This window comes from Scyliorhinus torazame, chromosome 30, assembly GCF_047496885.1.
Source record: "Scyliorhinus torazame isolate Kashiwa2021f chromosome 30, sScyTor2.1, whole genome shotgun sequence".
Classification (NCBI taxonomy): Eukaryota; Metazoa; Chordata; class Chondrichthyes; order Carcharhiniformes; family Scyliorhinidae; genus Scyliorhinus; species Scyliorhinus torazame.
The window spans coordinates 22,782,835-22,810,722 of NC_092736.1; the positions used below are offsets into that span (position 1 = coordinate 22,782,835).

General features: G+C 45.0%; 1 protein-coding gene across 1 annotated transcript in view; it reads right to left on the reverse strand.

Moving 5' to 3' along the window:
• Positions 1-27,888, reverse strand: part of LOC140404429 (probable E3 ubiquitin-protein ligase HERC1) — a 300,792-nt gene that overhangs the window by 121,645 nt on the left and 151,259 nt on the right. Inside the window, 9 exon segments of the mRNA XM_072492956.1 lie at positions 4,596-4,679; positions 7,634-7,873; positions 7,986-8,162; positions 11,062-11,172; positions 12,199-12,305; positions 16,774-16,929; positions 17,703-17,875; positions 21,114-21,351; positions 25,510-25,630. Of these exon segments, the coding sequence (XP_072349057.1) occupies positions 4,596-4,679; positions 7,634-7,873; positions 7,986-8,162; positions 11,062-11,172; positions 12,199-12,305; positions 16,774-16,929; positions 17,703-17,875; positions 21,114-21,351; positions 25,510-25,630 (1,407 nt within the window).

Genomic DNA, 27,888 nt, shown 5'->3' on the forward strand with positions numbered 1-27,888 from the left:
GTGGTACGCCACTGGTAACTGGGATCCAGGCTGAATATTTGCCACCCACCACCACTCTCTGACTTCTATCGGTTAGCCAATTTGTTATCCAATTGGCCAAATTTCCCACTATCCCATGCCTCCTTACTTTCTGCATAAGCCTACCATGGGGAACCTTATCAAATGCCTTACTAAAATCCATGTACACTACATCCACTGCTTTACCTTCATCCACATGCTTGGTCACCTCCTCAAAGAATTCAATAAGACTTGTAAAGCAAGATCTACCACTCACAAATCCGTGCTGACTATCCCTAATCAAGCAGTGTCGCTCCAGATGCTCAGAAATCCTATCCTTCAGTACCCTTTCCATTACTTTGCCTAACACCGAAGTAAGACTAACTGGCCTGTAATTCCGAGGGTTATCCCTAGTCCCTTTTTTGAACAGGGACACGACATTCGCCACTCTCCAATCCCCTGGTACCACCCCTGTTGACAGTGAGGACGAAAAGATAATTGCCAACGGCTCTGCAATTTCATCTCTTGCTTCCCATAGAATCCTTGGATATATCCTGGCAGGCCCGGGGGACTATCCTCAAGTTTCTCAAAATGCCCAACACGTCTTTCTTCCTAACAAATATTTCCTCGAGCTTACCAGTCTGTTTCATACTGTCCTCTCCATCAATATGGCCCCTCTCATTTGTAAATACAGAAGAAAAGTACTCGTTCAAGACCTCTCCTATCTCTTCAGACTCAATACACAATCTCCCGCTACTGTCCTTGATCGGACCTACACTCGCTCTAGTCATTCTCATATTTCTCACATATGTGTAAAAGGCCTTGGGGTTTTCCTTGATCCTACCCGCCAAAGATTGTTCATGCCCTCTCTTAGCTCTCCTAATCCCTTTCTTCAGTTCCCTCCTGGCTATCTTGTATCCCTCCAGCGCCCTGCCTGAACCTCGTTTCCTCAACCTTACAAAAGTCTCCTTTTTCCTGTTAACAAGACATTCAACCTCTCTTGTCAACCATGGTTCCCTCACTCGACCATCTCTTCCCTGCCTGACAGGGACATACATGTCAAGGACATGTAGTATCTGTTCCTTGAACAAGTTCCACATTTCACTTGTGTCCTTCCCTGACAGCCTATGTTCCCAACTTATGCACTTCAATTCTCGTCTGACAACATCGTATTTACCCTTCCCCCAATTGTAAACCTTGCCCATTTGCACGCACCTATCCCTCTCCATTACTAAAGTGAAAGTCACAGAATTGTGGTCACTATCTCCAAAATGCTCCCCCACTAACAAATCTATCACTTGCCCTGGTTCATTACCAAGTACCAAATGGCCTCCCCTCTGGTCGGACAATCTACATACTGTGTTAGAAAAGCTTCCTGGACACATTGCACAAACACCACCCCATCCAAACTATTTGATCTAAAGAATTTCCACTCAATGTTTGGGAAGTTGAAGTCACCCATGACTACTACCCTGTGACTTCTGCACCTTTCCAAAATCGGTTTCCCAATCTGTTCCTCCACATCTCTGCTACTATTGGGGGGCCGATAGAAAACTAACAAGGTGACTGCTCCTTTCCTATTTCTGACTTCAACCCATACTACCTCAGTAGGCAGATACTCCTCGAACTGCCTTTCTGCAGCTGTTATACTATCTCTAATTAACAATGCCACCCCCCACCTCTTTTACCACCCTCCCTAATCTTATTGAAACATCTATAACCAGGGACCTCCAACAACCATTTCTGCCCCTCTTCTATCCAGGTTTTCGTGATGGCCACCACTTTGTAGTCCCAAGTACCGATCCATGCCTTAAGTTCACCCACCTTATTCCTGATGCTTCTTGCATAAAGTATACACACTTCAACCCATCTCCGTGCCTGCAAGTACTCTCCTTTGTCAGTGTTCCCTTCCCCACTGCCTCACTACACGCTTTGGCGTCCTGAATATCGGCTACCTTAGTTGCTGGACTACAAATCCGGTTCCCATTCCCCTGTCAAATTAGTTTAAACCCTCTCGAAGAGTACTAGAAAACCTCCCCCACAGAATATTGGTGCCCCTCTGGTTCAGATGCAACCTGTCCTGCTTGTACAGGTCCCACCTTCCCCAGAATGCGCTCCAATTATCCAAATACCTGAAGCCTCCCTCCTACACCATTCCTGCAGCCACATGTTCAACTGCACTCTCTCCCTATTCCTAGCCTCACTATCACGTGGCACCGGCAACAAACCAGAGATGACTACTCTGTCTGTCCTGGCTTTTAACTTCCAGCCTAACTCCCTAAACTAGTTTATTACCTCCACACCCCTTTTCCTATCTACGTCGTTGGTACCAACGTGCACCACGACTTCTGGCTGCTCCCCCTCCCTCTTAAGGATCCTGAAGACACGATCCGAGACATCCCTGGCCCTGGCACCCTGGAGGCAACATACCTTCCGGGAGTCTCGCTCGCAACCACAGAATCTCCTATCTATTCCCCTAACCATTGAATCTCCTATTACTATTGCTTTTCTATTCTCCCCCCTTCCCTTCTGGGCCCCAGAGCCAGACACCTGGCCGCTAGGGCCTTCCCCCAGTAGGTCATCCCCCCCCCCAACAACAGCATACAAAATGGTATACTTGTTTTGAAGGGGAACAGCCACGAGGGATCCCTGCACTGTCTGCCTGTTTGTTTTCTTTCCCCTGACTGTAACCCAGCTACTCTTGTCCTGTACCTTGGGTGTGGTTACCTCCCTGTAACTCTTCTCTATCACCCACTCTGCCTCCCGGATGATCCGAAGTTCATCCAGCTTCAGCTCCAGTTCCCTAACACGGTCTTTGAGGAGCTGGAGTTGGGTGCACTTCCCGCAGGTATAGTCAGCGGGGACACCGGTGGTATCCCTCACCACCCACATCCCACAGGAGGAGCATGCAACTGACCTAGTCTCCACCCCCTCTTACCTTACAGAACATAGCTGCCCTGTGGACCAACTGGACCTCCGCCCTCCGACTCTGCTCCCAGTCAGCTGCACTCTCTGTAAACTCCTGGCTCCCTTCTCGCTCTTTGCGGAAATGTAGGAAACGAAATGAAAGGAGCACCTTAATCCCTCCTCACCTAACTCCCTCAGTCACCAAACTCTCACTATAGCACTCAAATGCACCAAATTCAGCACTCCCTCAGTCACCAAACTCTCACTATAGCACTCAAATGCACCAAATTCAGCACTCAGTGCAAACTACCAAAGGTTACAGGCAATTGCAGGGAGAATCTCCTCCTTCCCTCTTAATGTGCCCTCCCGTGCCATTTAATTAGTAGCACTTTAATTCGAGCCTTCCATTTGATTTGTTGAACCTGCCCAACACTGGGGGAAGTTTCCAGCTGGTCAGCATAGAAGCTGAGCAAAAGCACGGAGGTCATCAGTTTGGTTACACTGCCAATGGCGGAACGCACGGCAGTGGAGTGGGCAGCATTCGCAAGCAACCATGTGGAAACTTCTCTCGAGGATGAGCAAGGGACAACACAACTGCATCTCGAAAAAAGTAATTAAAATTGTACATTAAAATTAAAGAATCAGTTGACTAGAGAAACGTGTCAGAAAAAGTTATTTAAAATAATCACGTCGCACATGTGATTTTTTGCCAAACCAAAGCGTGGGTTTCCTCCGGTTGCTCCGGTTTCCTCCCACAGTCCAAAGATGTGTCGGTTAGGTGGATTGACCATGCTAAATTGCCCTTAGTGACCAAAAAGGTTAGATGGGATAGGGTAGAGGCGTGGGCTTAGATGGGGTGATCTTTCCATGGGCCTGTGGAGACTTGATGGGCCGAATGGCCTCCTTCTGCACTGTAAATTCTATGATCTATGAACACAGGCAAGTTCAGATTAGGTTTCTGAGAGCTTTCCAATACCTGTAGAGACGGGCACTGGAGTAACTTCCCAGGAAGTGCCACCTACTGAAGGAAGGAAAAGAGGACATATTCAATATCTCAAGTAGCCAGGTTCCAGAATGTTGGATTCAACCAAAAAGGAATAGACGTCCACCTGAGAGACTGTCTTATTGAGTTGTATATAGAGATACTACACAAGCGGGTCTGTTGTAAAAATGACATTGCACTAATGAAGTAAAAGGGGAGGGGTATTATGAAGTAAAGGGGGAGCGGCATTATGTATCAAATCCCCGCTGGTGAGGTGTCTCATGATCTGTAGTGAAGTCAGCAGTGTTTACACAAGCTCCATCTTAGACTGTATGAGTAACATCTCCTCATAAACCTCTCATCATGTTTGAAAGAATCCAAGAGTGGGCACCTCCATGTCTCAGCGAGACCATCAACCTGAAGCATGAACTCTCTCTGTCCGGATGCTACCAGACTCACTGAATATTCCCAGTCATTTTTTGTTTTTATATTAAACCGGGGTTGCTTCTGTTTTGCACTGAGTTGGATACAGTTAAAAATGCACAACCTGCAGGAACACCAAACATTACTGGTCGAAGACTGACATGCCTGACTTTCACTGTTGCAACATCAACAGCGCATTTTCATATGTCTTGGCTGTTTATCCTGTGACTTGCTGTGACCGTCCCACAGAAAACATGCCAGTATGTGGAAAAAAAAAAGTCTTTACCTTTTCACCAGGGTTGCTGCTATAGAACATTACACAAGGGTATAATTCAGTTGCATCCACATCTTCAAAAGCTAATTTGGGCTCCTGGAAGGAAAGCAAAACCAAATAAGGCTTAATTTTAATGTACTCCAGATCAATGAAAGTAGCAAAGTGTATGATAACATTTTCTCAAGCAATCTCCCGCAGAGCTGTACTTGGATTAGCACATTAAGTATAGCAAATACCCTAAATAAACAGATTTGCTGAGACCCTAAATTACTAGGTTGAAGATTTCTTGCATTTTTCAAAAGACTTTGGACTTAAATTTTCAGGTACTTCCAAAGTGGAGTCAGAGAATTGTACCCTATGCTGACCTTTGACCCAGACGCATTACAACCAGTAAACGTTTGTAATGTTATTTCTTTAAGATGTCTGTGGCATCTGTATTAGTTTTTAAGAATGCTTGAATAGCTTGCTCCAACTGTAAAAGGGATCGATTGCAATTTTCTTGGATAATAAGAAATACTAGTCTGTGTGACCGGACAACCCATGACCTGGAAGATATTCTTCCTGTTGGAATTGCAAGAGCAGAAACCATATGGTCAGACAAAAGAGAGCTACAAGAGGTAGGGGCGGAGGGTGAAGGCACAGATGCAGGCACAAAAAGAAACAAAGACAGAAAGAGGAACAGAGAATTGTGAGAAAAAGCAAATCATTTCAAGGGAAAAGGTCTGTTTTTCTGTTTGGCAGGATAGGAGACAGGAGCTCCTGGAGGCAAAAGTGTAAAATGCTGGACAATCTCAGCCAGTCTGACAGCATCGTGGAGAGAGAGCGGAGCTAACGTTTTGAGTCTGGATGACTCTTTGTCAAAGCTCTAGTGGCACCCTGCGAGTTGTTTAAAAAGACCTAAAACGTGGAACTCTGGGAGAAATTCTCAAAGAGGCTAAAGAGTTGGATGTTGTCGCAGAAGTGGCCAAACCATGAACCGTGTTTTTAGTTGGTTGGTTGAAGGGCAGCCCTGGAAAGCTACACCATCAGGACGGTTATAGTTCAAAGCAGGGAATGTTCGTAGAAATGTGCCTCACTGACGATAATCATACCGGTGAAACTCAGGTGGAAGCTGTTGTTGGACAGGACTCCTGACCTACTCTACGTGAATGAACATCATCATATTGTGGCACTATGCAGCGCTACATTTTCGCGAGGAATGATACCAATGCTTGTGGTTGCACAAGACGTATCTTTGTTATAACGACCATTTAATGTGAAATTTACCGTTTTATTACAAGTATCATTTGTCTGTTAATTGATGTGTAATTTGGGTTGGTTCTGAACAACGTTAAAAAGCAAAAGCTGCTGGAGGAGGTGTTGACGACAAGGGGACTGGAGAAGGGGGCAGTGTCAGCGGTGTACGGAGCTATTTTGGAAGAGGATAAGGCACCACTGGAAGGGATCAAAGCAAAGTGTGAAGAAGAGCTGGGAGAGGTTATAGAGGAGGGGGTCTGGTGTGAGGTGCTCCAGAGAGTGAATGCCTCCACCTCATGTGTGAGGTTGGGGCTGATACAGCTGAAGGTGGTATACAGAGCACATCTCACGAGGGCGAAGATGAGCCGATTTTTTTGAAGGAGTAGAGGATGTGTGTGAGCGTTGCGGGGGGGGCACGAATCACGTTCCTATGTTTTGGTCCTGTCCAAAGCTAGGGGAGTACTGGAAGGAGGTGTTTAGGGTAATTTCCAAGGTGGTACGTGTGAAACTGGACCCGGGTCCCCAGGAGGCCATATTCGGGGTGTCGGACCAGCCAGGGTTGGAAACGGGAGCGGAGGCAGATATCATAGCCTTCGCCTCGTTGATCGCCCGAAGGCGGATCCTGCTGGGATGGAGAACAGCCTCTCCACCCAGTGCCCTGGCGTGGCGGGGGGGCCTGTTGGAATACTTGACCCTTGAGAAGGTTAAGTTCGAACTGAGGGGAAGCTCGGAGGGGTTCTACAAGTCATGGGCACTATTTATTATGCTCTTTGAAGAACTGGATAACATCGAACATTAGTTGGGGTGCTGTGTAGATTAAGGGTGACTATGGGTAATCCCGGATTCCTTTTTGTCATTTGTTTATGTAAACATGTGGGCTGAGGTTTGGGGGTTGGTGGGCGGATGGGATCGTTGTTATTATGGGGATTGACATATCTTGCTGACTATTGTTTATTGTTGATGGATGTAAATGTGGGAGAAAATGTGAAAAAGGAGAATAAAAAAAAAAATTTTTTTATTTTTTTTTTAAAAAAGCAAAAGCTACAAAAAGCAAATTATTTTGCTAATCTGTACATTTAGGAGGGGTCATTCACTAGATTTGGTTATTTTGGTTTCCCCACAGGGATTGTAAAAGTTCTCACTGCTAACTGCCCTTTCTCTAGCCACACTTCCTGAAAATCCAGCACCCTGCTCTTTATTTACTCTAATTCTCATCTCGGTAACACTTGATATTTTGAAGATGTTGCACTTCAAAAAAAAAAAAAAAAAAAATGTTGTTGCGTCAACTGGTCATTGATTACCATGGTGGCCAACTGTTCAAAAAATACCACATTAACACTCAGTACCGACAGAAAACAACGTGCTCATTGTTTCAAGCCCCCCCCCCCCCCCCCTCCCCCTGCAACCTTTCATCTGCTCTAATGCCCACAGAGATCGTTCAAGATCAGATCTTCATTCAAGGAACCCACTACATTTCTGAAGGCAGGCTCCTTCAGTATAATAATAATAACTTATGGTCACAAGTAGGCTTCAATGAAGTTACTGTGAAAAGCCCCTTTATAACAAGAGCTCCTTATATTGCTGAATCCAAAAAATAAGACCAACTTGCTCAATCACTGGGAATTCAAGACTGGTGATTGTTTGCATTATAAATTGCAACAGTTTAGGAAGATCTGCACAACTCGACACTTCATTTTTATAAAAAGATGAAAGGCACATCTTCCTTTGCAAAATGGATATTGGAAAATTTCTGCACCGTACTGTTCTGACTGATTGTGCAGTTTACAAACAAAAGAATACTTAGATTCGTTCACCTCTCCATTTTTTCCAAATGAGATGGTCCTGGCCTCCATATCCAACACACATGTTATGTAGTCTCCTTGAGTAAAGCTGAAGAGAGTGAGTGTCTGTTCCCCGTTGTGGTAAAGATTACCACTGTAAGCCCTGTACAGCCACATGTCGGAGGTAGTCCGATGGTTGAAATCATGCACAGGCCAGCGGGATACTCCCACACACGTGCCTTCATTGCCTCGATTTTCTTTCACTATGTAGAACTAGAAAGTAAAGTTTAAAACCAGTTGGTTTGATACCGCCTCATCAAACTGGATCAAGTTTGAAAATGGAAACTCAAAGTTTTATATATTCTGCATTTAATTATGGGCATACCTTCCACTGGTAACATCCAGAAGCAATTCCAGTTGATGCTAAACCATAGCCCTTTCCACCACTACCATGAGTCAGAACTTGTCCATTCTCCACCACACAACACTGGGTTTTCTCAGGATCAAAGGACACCTCCTGGATAGGAAGATTTTCATCCTCCTCCTCCACTTCTCCCTGCTTCTATTGTAGTTGCAATAAAAAGTTTTTTAAAAATAGGTTTTCCATGGTGAAATACAATTGTACATTCAACAGACATCCATAAAGTCCAACTGGTTTAAAGAAATGCAACAGTTCCCACAATTCAAGTTGTGCCAGCAATATAGGACAGATGAGAGGGGGGCAGGAGTTCAATTCTTAAATGGACCGCATGAACCGAACCCACATGGAGTGGGCCTATTTCCGGTTTAACTGGGGATGTTTTGGGAATGGATGAGTAAAGTGAGCTCCAGAAGTATGTTATCAATTTGATTGAGTGTCAGTGGGCCAAGCTTCCCAGATGCACAGAAACCTGGGAAGTAAAAGGAGGTAAGAACAGTCTCCCCTCCACCCCCTCCTTCAGTCTCCCTTACTTTTCCTCTCCCCCCTCAGCCCACATTTCGGTCTCCCTTTCTTCTTCCCCCACCTCCCTTGCAGTCTCCCCTTCTTCAACCCCCACCTCTCTTACAATCTATTTCTCCCCCTCTCCTTCTCGTCCATGCCCATTTCAAACTAATTTCACCCCCCCCCCCCCCCCAAAAAAAAAAAAATCTGTTCTATTGCCTTGTCTCTCCCACCAGACAACTTCCTGGCTAGCCACCAGGAAGCAAATTGAGTTTTAAAAATCTGAAATGTCAGTTAAATTCAGCCGGACCTCCGCGTTTCCTGCATTCCTGGTTCCTCAGTTGTTGATGGTTGCCCCTGCTCCCTTACCACCTGCCTGTAAATATTAGGGTTTTGGTATTCAATTCTCAAAAGGTTGAAATTTAAGCTTTTAATAATAAAATAATCTTTATTACTGTCACAAGTAGGCTTCCCTTAACACTGCAATGAAGTTCCTGTGAAAATCCCCTAGTCTCCACATTCCAGCATCTGTTCGAGTACACTGATGGAGAATTCAGAATACAAAGAACAAAGAACAAAGAAATGTACAGCACAGGAACAGGCCCTTCGGCCCTCCAAGCCCGTGCCGACCATACTGCCCGACTAAACTACAATCTTCTACACTTCCTGGGTCCGTATCCTTCTATTCCCATCCTATTCATATATTTGTCAAGATGCCCCTTAAATGTCCCTATCGTCCCTGCCTCCACTACCTCCTCCGGTAGTGAGTTCCAGGCACCCACTACCCTCTGCGTAAAAAACTTGCCTCGTACATCTACTCTAAACTTTGCCCCTCTCACCTTAAACCTATGCCCCCTAGTAATTGACCCCTCTACCCTGGGGAAAAGCCTCTGACTATCCACTCTGTCTATGCCCCTCATAATTTTGTATACCTCTATCAGGTCGCCCCTCAACCTCCTTCGTTCCAGTGAGAACAAACCGAGTTTATTCAATCGCTCCTCATAGCTTATGCCCTCCATACCAGGCAACATTCTGGTAAATCTCTTCTGCACCCTCTCTAAAGCCTCCACATCCTTCTGGTAGTGTGGCGACCAGAATTGAACACTATACTCCAAGTGTGGCCTAACTAAGGTTCTATACAGCTGCAACATGACTTGCCAATTCTTATACTCAATGCCCCGGCCAATGAAGGCAAGCATGCCGTATGCCTTCTTGACTACCTTCTCCACCTGTGTAGCCCCTTTCAGTGATCTGTGGACCTGTACTCCTAGATCTCTTTGACTTTCAATACTCTTGAGGGTTCTACCATTCACTGTATATTCCCTACCTGCATTAGCCCTTCCAAAATGCATTACCTCACATTTGTCCAGGTTAAACTCCATCTGCCATCTCTCCGCCCAAGTCTCCAGACAATCTAAATCCTGCTGTATCCTCAGACAGTCCTCATCGCTATCCGCAATTCCACCAACCTTTGTGTCGTCTGCAAACTTACTAATCAGACCAGTTACATTTTCCTCCAAATCATTTATATATACTACAAAGAGCAAATGTACAATTCACCTAACAAACATGTCTTTTGGGACTTGTGGGAGGAAACCGGATCACCCGGAGGAAGCCCACGCAGAGAATGTGCAGTGACCCAAGCCGGGAATCGAACCCGGGTCCCTGGCAAAGTAAAGCAACAGTGCTAAAACACTCTGCTACCGTGCCGAGACAGGCTTCAAATTGTTTTTGAAACACACCGTCTTCTTCTGTTCCCTCCATTTTGCTCAATTACTTCTCCCCTCTCTAGCTTCTCCTAAATTTCAGTCTATATAATATAATAATCTTTATCGTCACAAGTAGGCTTACATTGCAATTAAGTTACTGTGAAAATCCGTTAGTTGCCACATTCCGGCACCTGTTCGGGTACACAGAGGGAGAATTCAGAATGTCCAAATTACCCAACAGCACGACTTTCGGGACTAGTGGGAGGAAACCGGAGCACCCGGAGGAAATTCGTGCAGGCATGGGGAGAACGTGCAGACTCCGCACAGTCAGCGACCCAGCCGGGAATCGAACCCGGGGCCCTGGAGCTGTGAAGCCACGGTGCTAACCACTGTGCATCGTGCTGCCCAATTCTTGGGATTCAGACAATGCTGCCAGTTCATATTCTAAGCTGACACTTCAGCCCAGTATTTTGTTCTGAGGTTTCACAAATCTTTCAGATGGTTTTCTACCTAGCCATTGGATAGAACGTGCAAGCGGTGCAGGTTGAATATCCATTCCTCAATTTTTCATCATTCCAGATCTCAGCAATGTACTACACTGATCATTCATTCATCTTATTGCAACTATGCTCAATCTGCAAGCGCCATTTAGCCCCATTCCTTTGTCCTTTCCCCACATTTACTTGATTAATGTTCTCCTATTTTTTTGACTTGATCATTTCGAAATAGTCTAATTTCTGCCATCCATTTGATCTGAGGACCCACCAATTAATTTGATAGCCTAGCAGCAAAGCGCCACTATATTTTCAAGAGAATGCAGGTCACGGTACCTGTAATTTCATTTCTTGCTCTTTCTCCTTTATTTGAATCATATGTTTTGCCTGAGCAATTGGTGCCTCCCACATGCAATCAGAGATGAGCAAGAAAAGGTGTTCCACAACCTAGAAACATAAAGCAAATTAGGTGATAGACAGGATGTGTACACACAGCAAACAATTGCTGAAATTTCATTCATCAAGCACACTGAAGAATAGGTCTTCCTGTATTTAAATACTAAGCACATTTATGTAATGGCAATATTAAAAGATTTAGGTACGATTACGGTCCCGGGACCAGACCCCAACAGTTGCCAAGATACCAGACAGAAACCCCAACAGTTTATTTAATTTGTAAGACTGGGAGGAAAGGATACTTTGCTCCAGGAGTGATTCCACGCACAAATAGGGATATGGCAGACTAAAGGAAACTTTATTACTAACACAGTATTACTAACTTTAATATCATAAAGACAGTAGTTTACAATTACCAGTTAAACAATGCTTGACAATGAAATGAAACCCTCCTAACCGCTATCTTTTATCTCCATTCGGGCAAACCCCATCTCAGGTCACAATCAGGTTTTAAATACAATTAGCAAACAGAGTTACTTGCCAAACATTGGATAGAGATCTTTTGAGACTGCCTCTGATGAGAGACCTGAACCCTGTCAGAATAATGCATAAACTGTTTCTCAGTTCGCCTTCCAGCTAAAAACTAAACTCTGTCTGCCTGCTAGAGACCTGGTACAGCCTAGCTCCTCCCATTAGTTACATCATCCATATCCCACTCAAATCCCATGACCCGATTATTTAAGTTTAAACAGTCTCTAATTATCTAATCCCCAAGGAACCTTCTTTATATAAACAAAATTCCATTAGCCCCAAACATTTACAATGCTTTAATTTTCCCTTGTAACCAAAGTTTATCTTTTAGACCCAAAACTTTTAAAAAAAGATAACTGTAGCAGTTACACACCCAGGCGTTTAACCCTTTCTGCACCAAATACCTATAATACAAAATATCTGAAATTGATACATTCATCACAGTACAATCAGTTTTATAATCGTTCCGTACTAAACGTGTACAGTCGAAGTATTTAGCACTAATTTTGTAACTGATGCGTAGAATTCCACAGAATTTTTCTTTACCTGTATCATCTGATCGTCTTCTACACTTGACTCACAGGCAGGCAACACTGCCTCTAGAACATGAAGGGCAAGCAGTCTCGTTCTCAGGTTCCCAACCAGTGGCACACCTGTCCGACAAAATACAACACAGCCATCAGATCTCCTTGTACAGTATAACGGTCGGCTATTGCACAGAAACACATCACTTTTGCGGGCAGAGGCTCACGGAATCATCAAATTACGAAACATAACAAAGGGGGGCACTCAATCCGCTGCGTCTCTGCCAGCTCTTTGAATGAGTTCTACAATTAGTTAATTCCCCACTCTTTATCCAAGCTTCTCCATCTCAAATATAGATCCAAATTCCCTTCTCATCATTGTGATGGAATCGGTTTCTGCCACCCTTTCAGGCAATGCCACATCAATATAGACCACTTGTAAAACTTCCCCAAGCTACTTTATCCGTGTTCTGGATATTTTTTTTTAAAAAATCAATCAAAACCGTTCATTATTTTGAACACCTCTATTAAATTTCCTCTTAAACTCTGATACTCTAAGAACTCCAACATCTTCATAACTGAAGGCCTACATATCTGGTACCATTCCAGTAAATCGTCCCTGTACTCCAGATCCTTGACATGCTTCTGAAGTGCCCAAATTGGGACTCAGTACATGGGCAGAGGCCTGACCATTTATAATGGTTTAGTGCAACATCCTTGCTTTTGTATTCTATGCCTCTATTTATAAAGGCAAGGAACCCATTGAGCAAATAATTGGTAATCAGTCTGTTTACAATCTTGGTATCAGATCTGACCAAGATGAGCTCGCAACCACATATTCACGCCATCCCCAAGACTGCCTATTTCCCCCTCTATAACATCACCCGACTTTCCTTGTCTCAGTTTGTTTGCTGCTGAAATAAGTCATGTCTCTGTTACCTCTAAACTGGATTATTCCAATGTGCTCCTGCTGAACTCCCACATTCTATCCTGTGTAACTTCAAATCATCTAAAGCTCTGCTGCCCTCGTCTTAACTCACACAAGTCGTGTTCATCCAGCACTCGTGCCCTCTGACCTAGGGTCGCTACCGGTCAAGCAACGTCTTGATTTTAAAGGTCTCATCCTCTTTTCCAAATCCCTCCATGATCGTGCCCTCTCCTTAAATCGCTGTAATCTCCTCCAGCCCCACAGTCCTCTAGGAGTTTACACTCCTGCAATTCTGGCCTCTTGAGCTTCCCTGAATTTCATCGTCCCATCAGTGGGGTAGCCCTGCCTTAACTCACCTAGGCCCAAAGCTCTGGAATTCCTCCCCTGCACCGCTCCACTTCACTTTCTTCTTTTAAGACACTCCTTAAAAACAATTGCTTTTGGTCATCTGACCTCCTATCTCCTTAGATAGCTCAGTTAAATTTTGTTCCAAAAAACCCCTTTATGAAGCGCCTTGGGATGTTGTATTGCGTGAGAGATGCTATATAAATGTAAGTTATTGTTGTTATTGTGGAGATGGCGATCACAATATTGGCATTATGTGGACATACTATCTGCGCATCAATATCTCATGCATGCTCATTAAAAGGTCACCTCGCTGAAGTTCTCTCTCCATATTAGGTTCCCTGCCAGCAAGAATTCAGAATGTTCAGCTTTACAACGGGACACAAGTCGCATGCATCTGGCGAGCTTCACTTCTTCCACACTTCGGAGCTTAGTAAATGCTGCTTTTGCCTTCTTACAGACCTCGCACAACCTTACTCATGCAGAGTACCGGGAGCAGAAGCTGAACCAAGGCTGGACAGAGGAGGCACGCAAACGCTGGAAGGCAGCGGCATGGTGGAAGGGTGGAGCAAAGGCTGGACAGGAGAAGCAGGTGGGGAAGGTGGTGGAGAAATGTCCGCGGAAGGTGAAACAGTGGCCGGGAGGGCAGGGTCGGTGCTATCAATAGAGGTGACGGGGGACGAGCTCAGGATACTGGTGATAGGAAAGAACAGCCACAGTTGGAGGGGGGGGGGGGGATCATAGGTTGCCACTAGGCCAAGAGGAGCAAGGACTTGAGCAGCATGAAGCAATGGGGCCTCTAGGACAGGCATCGTCAAACTCAGGGGTGCGACCCGCGGGTGGGTTGCGGGCGGGTGCCGGGGGGGTCGCGGAGCCGTCTGTTGCGGCGCTCTCGATCGCGCAAATCTGCGCACAACAGCTGCAGCAGCCAGCTGTTCATAACGCCGGCTGCAAGCGGCCTTCAAAATGGCCACGAACATGTAATAAAAATGCGGCCGCACTGCGCATGCGTGCCGCTTTTTTAAAAAACCATCGCAGCTTTTTGTTTTACAAGTTATGGGGGGGTTTATTCATTTTATTAATTTATTTTATTAATGTTATTTTTATCTTTCTCGTTTATTTTATTCATTTTATTTTTTTGATTTACAAGTTCGGGGGGGTTTTATTTGATAAAATTGTACAGGAAAAAATGCAGAACTTTGGACAGATGGAGACTCCATACTTTGACACCGGAAGGTTTCACCTTCATCCAACAGTTTCCATTGGAGGAGCGTGTACGAGGGCCAAAGGGACCCCAACCCATTTCCTCCATTTTTGTCAGCAGCAAACAAGGTAAGAGAAAATGGTGGGTCGCGAAGGGCGGCCGGCGTGGGTCGCGAAGGGCGGCCGGCGTGGGTCGCGAAGGGCGGCCGGCGTGGGTCGCGAAGGGCGGCCGGCGTGGGTCGCGAAGGGCGGCCGGCGTGGGTCGCGAAGGGCGGCCGGCGTGGGTCGCGAAGGGCGGCCGGCGTGGGTCGCGAAGGGCGGCCGGCGTGGGTCGCGAAGGGCGGCCGGCGTGGGTCGCGAAGGCCGGCCGGCGTGGGTCGCGAAGGCCGGCCGGCGTGGGTCGCGAAGGCCGGCCGGCGTGGGTCGCGAAGGCCGGCCGGTTGGTAAAAATGCGTCCCCGGAAAAAAAGTTTGAAAAACACTGCTCTGGAAGGTCAAGGTGCCAGTAAACATGGTCCATTGTAGCGGCACGGTCCAACCACGGATGTTTTTCTGGCAGCACTCTTATGTACAAGGGAACTAAAGGCAATGTGTGAGGCACCCTTGTATATCCCAGGGTGTGGTTTCTCACATCTGCCAGCTTCTCCTGAATGAGCTGCAAGGAGTCTGGAGGAGTAATGTGAGGTTCCTGGCTTGCATTGAGTGAATGACTGCCCAGGTGTCCTTTCACCAGGATCTTCGACCCATGATGTAGCGGCAGAGCTGCCGGCTTTTAGCAGTGGGCCGGTTTAGCACACTGGGCTAAACAGCTGGCTTGTAATGCAGAACAAGGCCAGCAGTGAGGGTTCAATTCCCGTACCAGCCTCCCCAAACAGGCGCCGGAATGTGGCGACTAGGGGCTTTTCACAGCAACTTCATTGAAGCCTACTTGTGACAATAAGCGATTATTCTTATTCCTGCCCGCCCTGCCACAAGGTTCACCAAGCATCTCGCAGATATGTAATTAATGAGCTGAACAGTGGGAAATTGTGCGAATTCAGCCACACCGCCATCCAGCGGGAATCACGCTGTGTTTCCTGCCTGCCACCCACCGGCTGTAGTCTCCAGAACGGAAGATTGCACCCACAATCGGCACGTGTTTTTTTTTTAATTTGGAGTACCCAATTCATTTTTTCCAATTAAGGGGCAATTTAGCATGGCCAATCCACCTAGCCTGCACATCTTTGGGTTGTGGGGGTAAAACCCACGCAAACACGGGGAGAATATGCAAACTCCACACGGACAGTGACCCGGAGCTGGGATCGAACCTGGGACATCGGCGCCGTGAGGCAGCAGTGCTAACCACTGCACCACCGTGTCACCTGATCTGCACGTGGTTTTATACAACACCTGTCTGCATTGTAGGATTTTTCACCATCTAAATTTATAAACCTGCCAGACTCAAGCGTTTCATCCCAGGCTGACAAAGGAAAACCACTCTAAAGGATTATGCTCATTAAGCAAAAAAATATAATTTTTAATAACTGGAAAAAAGAAATTTATAATGCTGTTTTGAGATTTTGCCAAAGCTTCTCACATATTAAAAGCTGGGCATCAATGTGCTTGGTGTCACGTTCCAGATGTCTCGTAAAGTGTGCAATGCACTTCCAGCAACTTTCAGCACGCAATCCTAAATTAACGTTCCAATCTGCAAAGCTCCCTGAACAAACAGCAATTAACCCCAATGAGCTCAGACGGTGTGTATTACATCATATAACACTACTCTATAATTACAGCAGTGCATCGTACAATTTTCTGTTCCTTAGAAACCGGTCTCTTGTCTGGCATACATTTGCCAAACACATTTTGTATTGCATGGAAAATAACCTTTCCAAAAAGAAAAAACTGACCTGAAGATGTAAATTTGCAAGCAATTGGAGTCTCCATTTAAAAAGGAGCTACAATTGTCTGCATTTGTACACACAATGTTGGACCAGCCCAGGCTACCTGCTAAACGTCCCAACCACATTATCGGACCACAGATTGTCCATCTTACACACCATGGCAGGCCCGTTAGTATTAAGTTTCAGAATTATTAAGGGCTAATTAATTGCTCAGGAGGACTGCAAGAGGAATTCCTTACCGGAAAAATATTTCTGGGCAGCAATATTAAGGAGCACTTCGGTCCATTTAGGCGAGGCCATTTTGGACTGAATGGCCTTTGAAGAAACAACTCTCCGCAAGAAAACGAGAAAGTCCCCCAATTGCAGCTCAGCTGTGTGTTGCTTTCGAAGGATCGCTGAAAAATAAAAACAACATAACGAGATTTCAGTTAACGAACACACTCCGGGTAAATTACTGAGAAAAATTCCCGGTATGGGAATCAAAGACGTATTTGAGATGGGGAAAGGGTGACAAAATGAAATTGCAACAAATAGCTCCTCAAAAGAACTATTACCAGGTCTGGCAATGAGGTGCCAAGTGACTTCCGTCTGCGCTTGTATGATTTCATGAATTAATTCAGCATTAATTTAACTAACATTCCCTTTATTTTGAAAAGAAACAAAAGTCAGAAATATTCTTATTGAAAGACACAAATCTATAAGCATAACCATCACACAGTTACAAGGGACGACCCATATGTGCTTTAATTCCAGCTAGTTGAAGAGGGAGAAATGAAGCACTGCAGCAACCCTAGATTGGATCTGGATTCTGGGAGTTTCCAAGCTGTATCATTTTTGTTCTTGCAACTCTCTACCCACCATAGGAGCTTGGCGAGCTCCTGTTGCGATTCCCACCAAAATCTAGGAGAGTTAGCAAGCCTGACGAAAGTTATCAAGGTCTTAGATCATTTAAGGACTATGTCAGAAGGCAGCTCTCACACCATTGAGGTGGAAAGAATGAGACAGGATCACATCCAATCTAAGTGCTCAAGTTGCCCCATTAACTGCATAATGAGAACTATTGTCCTGTAGTTTTGCCTCTTTAAGTCAGAGGTATATGCCCTGCAGATATCCCCCCTCTATCACCCCAATTTTAATACATGATGCAAGACGAGATAGGTTTCTATACCTTTTAAATCTTTGGTATCTTCAGTATCACCGGTCTCATCTAATTTGTTTTCTCCATCTCCATGAGAGGGTGGCATCTGCACTCCAGCCTGAGAGAGTAGATTCTTCAGCTGACTGCACAGCAGGTCTAAGAGAGACTGAACAACCTTGGGGTTCAGTTTGTCTGCATAGGTTCTATAGGTCAAGAACAAAGCACAAATAAAACATGCATATTTGAACTGTTGAATGAAAAGTCATTTTAGTCTTAAATTGGTAACATTGTTCCATGCAATACTTTGCCATACCCTGGATGTAATCCATAGTCTGTTCTGAATTTTCACAAGGTTATTTTGGAACAGGTGGCCGATTCGAGAAGGATGAGTGGGAAAAGAAACAGGAAAGGCAAACAGAAAATCCATGGTGCTACTCGTGATAGCTAGCTGAATAGGGATACTTTTAGCTGTTGAGCGAGGAATTGCACTGGAATAGACAATGGTTTCGGAGGCTCTGGATTGACTGCTGAAGGCCAAAGGTGAAGAAAATCCATTTTGACGAGAGCTGCTGGCATCGGTGAAATTGTATCTCATTACAAATCATTTTACAATTCTATTGGAAATGCAAAGAGCGGACAGGAAATTTATTTTCCCCATAGATCAACTACGAAGGCCTCATCTTGAGTGAAGGATTATATAAACACACTTAACACAACCCGTAACAATATAAAGGTGTATTTCAGGGTCTCTGAATTCAGGTTTCATCCAACTATCGATCACAAATCTGCAGCACGAGATGCTGTGAAACAATTGGAATTAACTGAGATTACAAAGAAACATGGCACTCGTGGGGGTCTCCCTGGGGATCGGAGGCCCTCAGGTGCATGCCCATTGGGCAGGGTGGCGCCCTGGAACTGTTGGTGCCACCTGGGCAGAGCCACCAGAGCACAGCCAAGGTGACTCTCTCATTATGCATTGGGGCTTGTTGGGTGGTCGGAGATCTCTTCGGGGGCTCCAGAGGTCGGGAGCTCCTCAGTGCACAAAACGGGGCTATGTGCAGCCTGGGCTGCGGGTTCTCCGCTGAAGCCCCCTATCTAACCCGGGTGCCGTTTTATAGCGTTGGGTTTCTCGGTGCTGCCAGCGCCGGGGAACACACGACTAAACGCACTCGTTATGGGACTTTGTTCCCTTTTAGTAAATCCTGCCCAAAGTGTCTACATATCATTGAGAAAGAAGTAAAGTAAAAATAGAGGTTGATATGGGTGACGAGGAAAATATTATGTGGCCAAGACAAAATAGAGCTCTCATCAGCTATGAGGCCACATGAATGAATATACGAATAAGATGAAAGGATGGCATTGAGGCACAGTGGTTAGCACTGCTGCCTCACGGTGAGGAGGACCCGGGTTCGATATCGGGTCACTTTGTGTGGAGTTTGCACATTTTCCCAGTGTCTGCGTGGGTCTCACCACCACAACCCAAAGATGGAATTGGAAAAAAAAGAATTGGGTACTCAAAGTTTACATTAAAAAAGGAATAAAGAGTCCAAGAAACTAGTTATGTGAGATAAAGTACAGAATCTGTTGAAAAGACAATTCAAAAGGGTTTTGATAAAGATATTTGTAGAAAACAGTCACACCAGTGCATTATATCAAGTAAATCATGAATGTCAAGCACACCAAGATAGTTATTAGTCAGATAACCTGGAAACCTTAAACGGCTTTCCTATGCTTTAGTAGGATTTCTGACAAAGGCAAAGGCAACGAAAGCAGTCAAGGTTGTGGGATCCATCTTATGGCATTTAAGAAAGCTGCTAATGAAATGGGCATTTCAAAGCAAGGACCTTTCGTATTTTGGGGGAAATGGGAACTGTGCATGAAGAATAGTGGCAATATCTGCAAAGTGGTATTACTCTGGAGGATACATAGATTGTCAAAATCATCCAATACAATGGGTGGAAGCACAAAGATATCAAGCTGGATCTAGGGCCATATAATCAGAGAAACAGAGCACAAATCTCCGGAAGCGCAATGTTGGTCTGACTGCATATAATTGAGAGCATGCGTGGAGATGGTGTGACAAAGGGTAACTCATTGACTGGTACAACAGTTATAAGAAAAGCCTGCAGAGGTTGCAAGTGTTTACACTGAAGAGGTTTGTGGTGACCATATTAATCAAAAGGCTACAGGATATACAAGATGAAAGTGTTCAACATAGTTACAGATTTCAAACTTACAAGGAAGACATTGAAACTATAGTTTATATTCAACACTTTATGCAGAAAACCATTAGCAGTCTACAGCTAACACATAAATTAACACAGGTAACACGTAAATTAATACAGGATGTTATGATACCAAACAGGTTTTGTTCAGATGAGAAGACTGTTTATACCTCGCCCAATTTTACACTATAGAGTATTAAGTTCACTATAGAGTAAAATGAGAGGGGTGTAAAGCGGGCAACCTATCCAATCCCATCGATATCCTGTCGCAAGTATCAGGTTGAAATTATCCCTCACACCTCAGTTTGTTTTTAGAAGGGATTAAGAGCTTGAGATGATTTAAAAGTTTTGAATGGGTTTTCACGAATGGGCATGTTTTTCAATATAGGGAAAGCAGCAATAGATGGTTAGTCCTTTGTTTAATTACATCTCAATATGGCACCCGAGATCCACCCTTGGTGAATATTGGATGATTTGGCATGGAGGGTGTAAAAGGGAAAGGGTGGTGGGCGGGTTGACATGAGTTGACATTAAGATGGCATGGGACATACAAGGGATCACAGGGGTTAGGGCATGGGCTGGCTTCAGATTGGCATAGAACTGCCCTGGGGAGCGGGGGTGTGGGCTACAGGGTCTAATATTTAATGAAGTAACTGGGAGTGCCAGAGAATCAAGGGGACACTTCAAACAGCTCACCTTTGCAGTTGGAAGTACCTGTGACCATCTCTGACCTGTGTCCTGGGGCAGTAGACCAGACTCTATTCCCACAACCCCCAGAGCAAAAATTGGATCTGAGTGGGCACTCTCTAACAAGCTGGGTTTGCCAAATCAGGAAATTTCCTGGCTCCAGCTAATGCCCCCCCGCCGACCCCAGTAACAAAAATAACCCGTAACAGCCTCCCCGAACAGGCGCCGGAATGTGGCGACTAGGGGCTTTTCACAGTAACTTCATTTGAAGCCTACTTGTGACAATAAGCGATTTTCATTTTCAAAATAGAGCTGAATTTGCCGGAAAGAAAATGCCCACCACAAATATTTGCAATTTTGTTTCTACAAAATGGAGTTAGGTATTCATTTCGAATGATGTTGTGGTTTTATGAACTCTTGAAACACACAAGTGACAGTAGTCTAGCTCTCACCTTCATAGATCAGTGTCATTGTGGTATCATTGTGGTTATTGATAGAAAACTGAAACTTATACTTTTTTCATACATACCCTGTGGTGATGGCTAGAATCTGAAGCAATCGAGTGCTGGCAACCTTCAAAGCCGTGCTGAGCTGTGAAACACCTGGTTTTTGTACCAATTGCAGTGGCTGTCCGAGCATAGTGTCAGTACCACACAACTGGGAGAGTACGTTCAACAAACCACTGGAGATCGCCAGAGAGACATCCACTGGCTGGTAACGCACACTAAGTGCGAATACTGTGACCAGCAAAAGGCGTTGTTGGGCTCCTGGAAACAGGAATAAAAGCAAAAAAGGATGCAATTTTACAATACTGAAATCCATTTTAAATAATGCATCAATGATCGCCAGCAATTTTGAAATGACTACTATCTTAGTAAAATGTTTTGCATTGTAATCAATTGTAAAAAAATATATAATGCACTTGTTGGTCATTGGTGGCACTTCACACGGGAAATCAAGAGCAGAGTTCAGGTGACATGGGGTTAGAGGATGTGTATAGGTAATTGGGCCAAAGTGTGCAGACATATTTCAGTAGCTATTCGAAAAACCAAAAAAAGGTACACGCAAAGCAATCACCTAGCTGATGCACATTTCTCTTTGACCGTATATTGACTTACATAGTAGCTTTATGTGCTATTGAGTTGTCCGTAATGTTCCGACAGAGGATGCATTGCTCTCCCCCAACAAAGTGAAGCTGGAGCTCACAACATGCAAGGAATAACAGAACGAAGGAGACTACACCACCAGGTTTGAGAGCTCGAGCTAGAGGGACGTAGGAACGGATGGATTGGGAGGAGGGGGGGGGGGTGCACACGAGTGTTGCCTTGCTCATTAGTGCGCACCTCCATTTTTAGGGCCTACCACCTCTTCCCATCCCTCCAAAACCCTATTCCCCATACTCCGTCTCCACAATCCCACCCTCACGTGGTCACGGAAATATTCCCAAGCAAAATGCCCAGACTCACCGGAAGTCAGGAATTTATCTTCAGCATATAAATATTAAAAGGATAGCGAGAGAGACAGGGCTGATTCGGCATCAGAAAAAGAGGAGCTACTTGTGGAGGTAGAGTGAGGTACTAAAGAAGTACTTTGCATCAATGCTGCCATTGTGAAAGACAAGGTATGAGACAATGGACGGGATGAAATTTCATAAAGAAGTATTAGATAGCCTGTCTATACTTAAAAGTTGATAAGCCACAAGGATAGAATGAGATGCATCTGAGAACAAGGGAATAACGGGGGAAGTAATGGTAGAAATTGCAGAGGTACTGGCTGTAATCTTCCAATCCTCCTTGGCTACCAAGGCAGTGCCAGAGGACTGGAAAATTGCAAATATTGGACCCTTTATTGGATAAGCGTGTACATGGATAAACCAAGCAACCACAGACCATGGTGGAAATGCTCATAGAGACAATAATCTGGAACAAAACCAGCAGTTAATTTAACATGTGTGGATTAATCAAGGAAAGCCAGTGCCAACTGGTTAAAGTCAAATCATATTTAACTAACTTAATTGAGTTTTCTTTTTAATTAGGCAACAGAAAGAGTTGATAAGGGTAATGTGGCCGACGTGGTGAACATGGTGTTTGATGAAGTGTTACACAACAGACTCGCCAGTTAAGCTGGAGTCCATCGAATAAAAAGAACAGGAGCATCATGAATGCTAAGGAAAGCTGAGTGACAGGAAACAGTAACAATTGTTGGTTGTGTTTGTGAAGACTGGAGGAACGTATACAGTGAGTCTCCCCAGTTTTAGAACACCTACTTTTCTTGATGTATAATAATGACCTAGACCAGCGTCAAAATCTGCCGATGTCACTAACTTGGAAATTGAGCTACGAGGGTAGAGATAAAATTTCAAGAGAACACATTTCAAGTTGGTGGAAGAGAGGGCGTGTGGCAGATGAAATGTAATGCAAAGGAGTGACAGGCTTTGGTCGGAAAAATGAGAAGGGGCAATATTAAAAAAGGGTACAATTTGAAAATGGGTGCAGGAAAATAGATACCCGAGCGCTTGCATGCGCAAATCACTGAGGGCGACAGGACAGGTCATGAAAATTAAACTTTTTTTTTTTAAATCCGACTGATTCTGGGCTGCATAATTAGAGTTAAGAGCTCAAGGGAGTTATGATCAACTTATACAAAACACCGATTCATCCTCAGCTGGAGTTCGAATTTGAAAGTAAAAGAAATGAAAATGAAAATCGCTTATTGTCACAAGTAGGCTTCAAATGAAGTTACTGTGAAAAGCCCCTAGCCGCCACTTTCCGGCACCTGTTCGGGGAGGCTGGTACGGGAATTGAACCGTGCTGCTGGCCTGCCTGGGTCTGTTTTAAAAGCCAGCATTTAGCCCTGTGCTAAACCAGCCCTGCACTTTAGGAAAGGTGTGACGGTTTTAAGGAAGGGTGCAGAAAGGATTTATGAGCATGGTCCCATGAATGAGTGACTTCAGCTATGAGAACAGATTGAAGAAATTGGGGCTGCTCGCCTAGGAACAAAGAACAGAGAAAAGTATAGCACAGGAGCAGGCCCATCGGCCCTCTAGGCCTGCGCTGACCATGCTGCCCGTCAAAACTAAAATCTTCTATACTTCCGGGGTCCGTATCCCTCTATTCCTATCCTATTCATGTATTTGTCAAGATTCCCCTTAACGTCACTATCGTCCCTGCTTCCTCCACCTCCTCCGACAGCGCGTTCCAGGCATCCACTACCATCTGTGTAAAAAACTTGCCTCGTACATCTACTCTAAACCTTGCCCCTCTCACCTTAAACCTATGCCCCTACTAATAGACCCCTCTACCCTGGGAAAAAGCCTCTGACTATCCACTCTGTCTATGCCCCTCATAATTTTGTACACCTCTATCAGGTCGCCCCTCAACCTCCTTCGTTCCGTGAGAACAAACCAAGTTTATTCAACCTTTCCTCATAGCTAATGCCCTCCATACCAGGCAACATCCTGGTAAATCGCTTCTGCACCCTCTCTAAAGCCTCCACATCCTTCTGGTAGTGTGGCGACCAGAATTGAACACTATACTCCAAGTGTGGCCTAACTAAGGTTCTATACAGCTGCAACATGACTTGCCAATTTTTATACTCAATGTTCCGGCCAATGAAGGCAAGCATGCCATATGCCTTCTTGACTACCTTCTCCACCTGTGTTGCCCCTTTCAGTGACCTGTGGACCTGTACACCTAGATCTCTGACTGTCAATACTCTTGAGGGTTCTTCCATTCACTGTATATTCCCTACCTGCATTAGACTTCCCAAAATGCATTACCTCACATTTGTCCGGATTAAACACCATCTGCCATCTCCCCGCCCAAGTCTCCAAACGATCTAAATCCTGCTGTATCCTCTGACAGTCCTCATCGCTATCCGCAATTCCACCAACCTCTGTCGTCCACAAACTTGCGAATCAGACCAGTTACATTTTCCTCCAAATCATTTATATATTCTACGAACAGCAAAGGTCCCAGCACTGAACCCTGCGGAACACCACTAGTCACAGCCCTCCAATCAGAAAAGCACCCTTCCATTGCTACTCTCTGCCTTCTATGACCTAGCCAGTTCTGTATCCACAGAGAGACGGATCAGAAATAAATTTGACAGGGCTGTTCAAAATCATGAGGGGTGTAGACAGAATCGATCAAAAGGAACTGTTCCCACTGGCGAACGGGTCCAGAACCAGATGGCGGCGACTTTTGTCAAAGGAACCAATGGTGCCACGAGGAAAACCTTTTATTTTTTTAAAAAACGCAGCCAGTGGTTGGAATCTAGAATGCACCGCCTGATAAGAAGCATGATGCAGGTAAATTCAAATGTGGCTTTTAAGGGGAATTGGTCAAGTACCTGAAGGAAGAAGAGTTTGCAGCTGAGTTCATCCTGCACAGAGACGTCACAGACTTAACTGGCCTCCTGTGCTGCAACCATACTAAGTAACATGATATATGGTTTAACATTCTTCAAATGCTTATTACCATTTACAACAAGCATTTATATACAGCCAGTACAAATTAAAAGAAAGCTTGTAATGCTGAATTCACACTTGAGCACATTTTACTGACTTTATCTCAGGGAATAAATGTGAAATATTTCTGATTATTAAACTGCCTCTTTTAGTGCAGCAACAACAAAATGCAACTGGTATTTTTTGTTTTTTTAAAAACAAGGCTCCTCAGAGTAGTCGAGTAGAATACTTTGGAACATTCTATTGCAGGCGAGTATTAGTTTGCAGAATAGACGTACATTATTTATCTGATTTGCATTTAGTTTTTGACATTATGCTTTTTCAAGAACAAAATATGGCAACATGAAGGACGGAGGGAAATGAAAGATAGATAACACTCGACTCTTTCTAAATTGAATTCTGTAACCGCCAAATGTCTCAAATCATCCCATTTCAAGGTTACATTCTAGCTCCTTACCAATGTGGTGCTTGTTTGCTTGCAAAGCCCGTTCTAGGGTAGCAGATAGTTGTTGGTAGATCTTGTGAACAGCGCCCTGGATATCCATCTGAATGTTTCTCTTGGCAGCCCTGATGCCATCCTAAATGATCAAATTAACAAGGCGTTTAAATTTTGGTCGTTCCTCACTTTTCTTCAAATCAGTCGCACGGATCAACCCGAGGGGGTTTTAACATCTCATCTGACAGAAGGCACTCCAACACTGTAGCCGTCTACTGCATTGGCACTGGGAATGGCAAGCCTTAGGAATAGCACTCTAACCTGCAATCTTCTGATTCATTAGAAAACGAGTGCTATCGACACTTGGATAAACCTTAATTTAATTACAAATGTAAAAATATTTAACGTATAAAAGAAATTCACATCTATACACTTCCTGTCGCTTTTTCCTCATTACAATATAATTTTCCTACATATATAATAGAAACTGCCAAATGAAATGGCTCATGATCTTCGGTCACTGGGTAGTCGGAACACGAGACATACCCCAGAAGGTGCGTTACGGGACCCCCTCGGAAGTCCCAATGCAAGGATCCTGTTGAACGAATTGCCTTGGAATTTGGACTTCTCCTGGTCAATTCCCCTGCTCCCCAGAACCCTCTGATAAAGTGTCAAACACTCGAGTTAGAGGTTTTGGACAGTTCTGATGTTACCTGGATAGTTACCCAGGAAATGGTTAGTCAGGAATAAACGAAGCACGGTAGCATAGTGGTTAGCACAATTGCTTCACAGCTCCAGGGTCCCAGGTTCGATTCCGGCTTGGGTCATTGTCTGTGCGGAGTCTGCACATCCCCCCCGTGTGTGCGTGGGTTTCCTCCGGGTGCTCCGGTTTTCTCCCACAGTCCAAAGATGTGCAGGTTAGGTGGATTGGCCATGATAAATTGCCCTTAGTGTCCAAAAGTGCCCTTAGTGTTGGATGGGGTTACTGGGTTACCGGGACAGGGTGGGGGTGTGGGTTTGGGAAGGGTGCTCTTTCCAAGAGCCGGTGCAGACTCAATGGGCCGAGTGGCCTCCTTCTGCACTGTAAATTCTATGAAGGTCAGGATTTTCCAGCCACTCCCGCAACGGGCTTTCCGGTAGCAGATGCAGCTCGTCATACGCCACCAGTGGGATGTTCCAGTCCTGCCAAAGTCAATGGCCGTTTGTGTTACTTTCCAGCTGCATCACCGTTAGCAGGACCAGAGGATTCCACCAGTGGGAAAGGCTGGGAAATCCTGCCCTGATCCTAACGCCTAACTATACACTGACCCCCCCCCCCCCCGCCCCCACCACCCAACAATCACTCTCTGACCCCACTCCCACCCCTTCGACCAAACCAGACAACCCCTCCCAACTACGACGACCGTCAGCCCACCTAACCCACTCACCCGCCTGCCACCCCAACCCCACCCACTTACCTCATCCACCCTACCTGCTTGCTCACCTTTCTCACCCATTCTATCCTCTTACCCACTTGTGTCTTCTCAGTAGCTTTCCAAAGCAGCTTTGGGACACTTCCCGTCTATTCCAGAAAGTATCTGGTGTTGCAAAAAGAGGGCATGGCTCCGGCATAGATTCTCTCCACTACTCTCACCAAGGTTTGCTGCGCTGTGTTGATTGTGAAGTATCTTCCACTGGAAGATCGCTCAGGAAAAAAAAAATTGGGGGAAGCCAAGTGCATTATTGTTAGTCTGATCAGGGTCAGAAATAGATCCTGATCAGAAGATCTGGGTCAATTTGTCAAATTGTAATTCTATCCTTCCTCTGCGCTGCGCTGTCGCCACTTTTAATGGTGGAATTCCAAGGTGAAAAGTTTTCATTGTAAGTGTGGACAGAAAGGGGAAATGCAAAAACAAAAAAAATGCATGTTTCGGTTTCTAACAGAAATCGGTGTTGCCTGACATGACCTTATTATCTAATGGCCTCCAAACTTTACTTCAAGCAAAAACTACAATTGACCTTTGTGTGCAAACCCTGGGAGATTAATTAAAGTTAGACTGGGTTGAGAAGTTGAGAACGGATGTATCATCATGTGGATACCCCTACAGACATGTAGTCCTTCCTGCCCAGTTTTCCTTTATTTGCTGTACTAAGGCCTTGTACTATACTCTTCTTGCACAATAGGGCTTTTCGTACAGTTACTCGCAGAATTATTCCATTTTTAAGTTAGCCTTCACTCATCGGTAGCACGAGTCTCCGATGGGAAATGGGAGTTCAAATCCTTTTCTCAGCCCACCAACTGCAGCCTAGCATACAGTTTCCAGGAACAGCTCGATAGTGCTTCCACGTTACTGCCTACAGCACCAAGCTTCAGGGCTAAATCGCTGGCTTTGAAAGCAGACCAAGGCAGGCCAGCAGCAC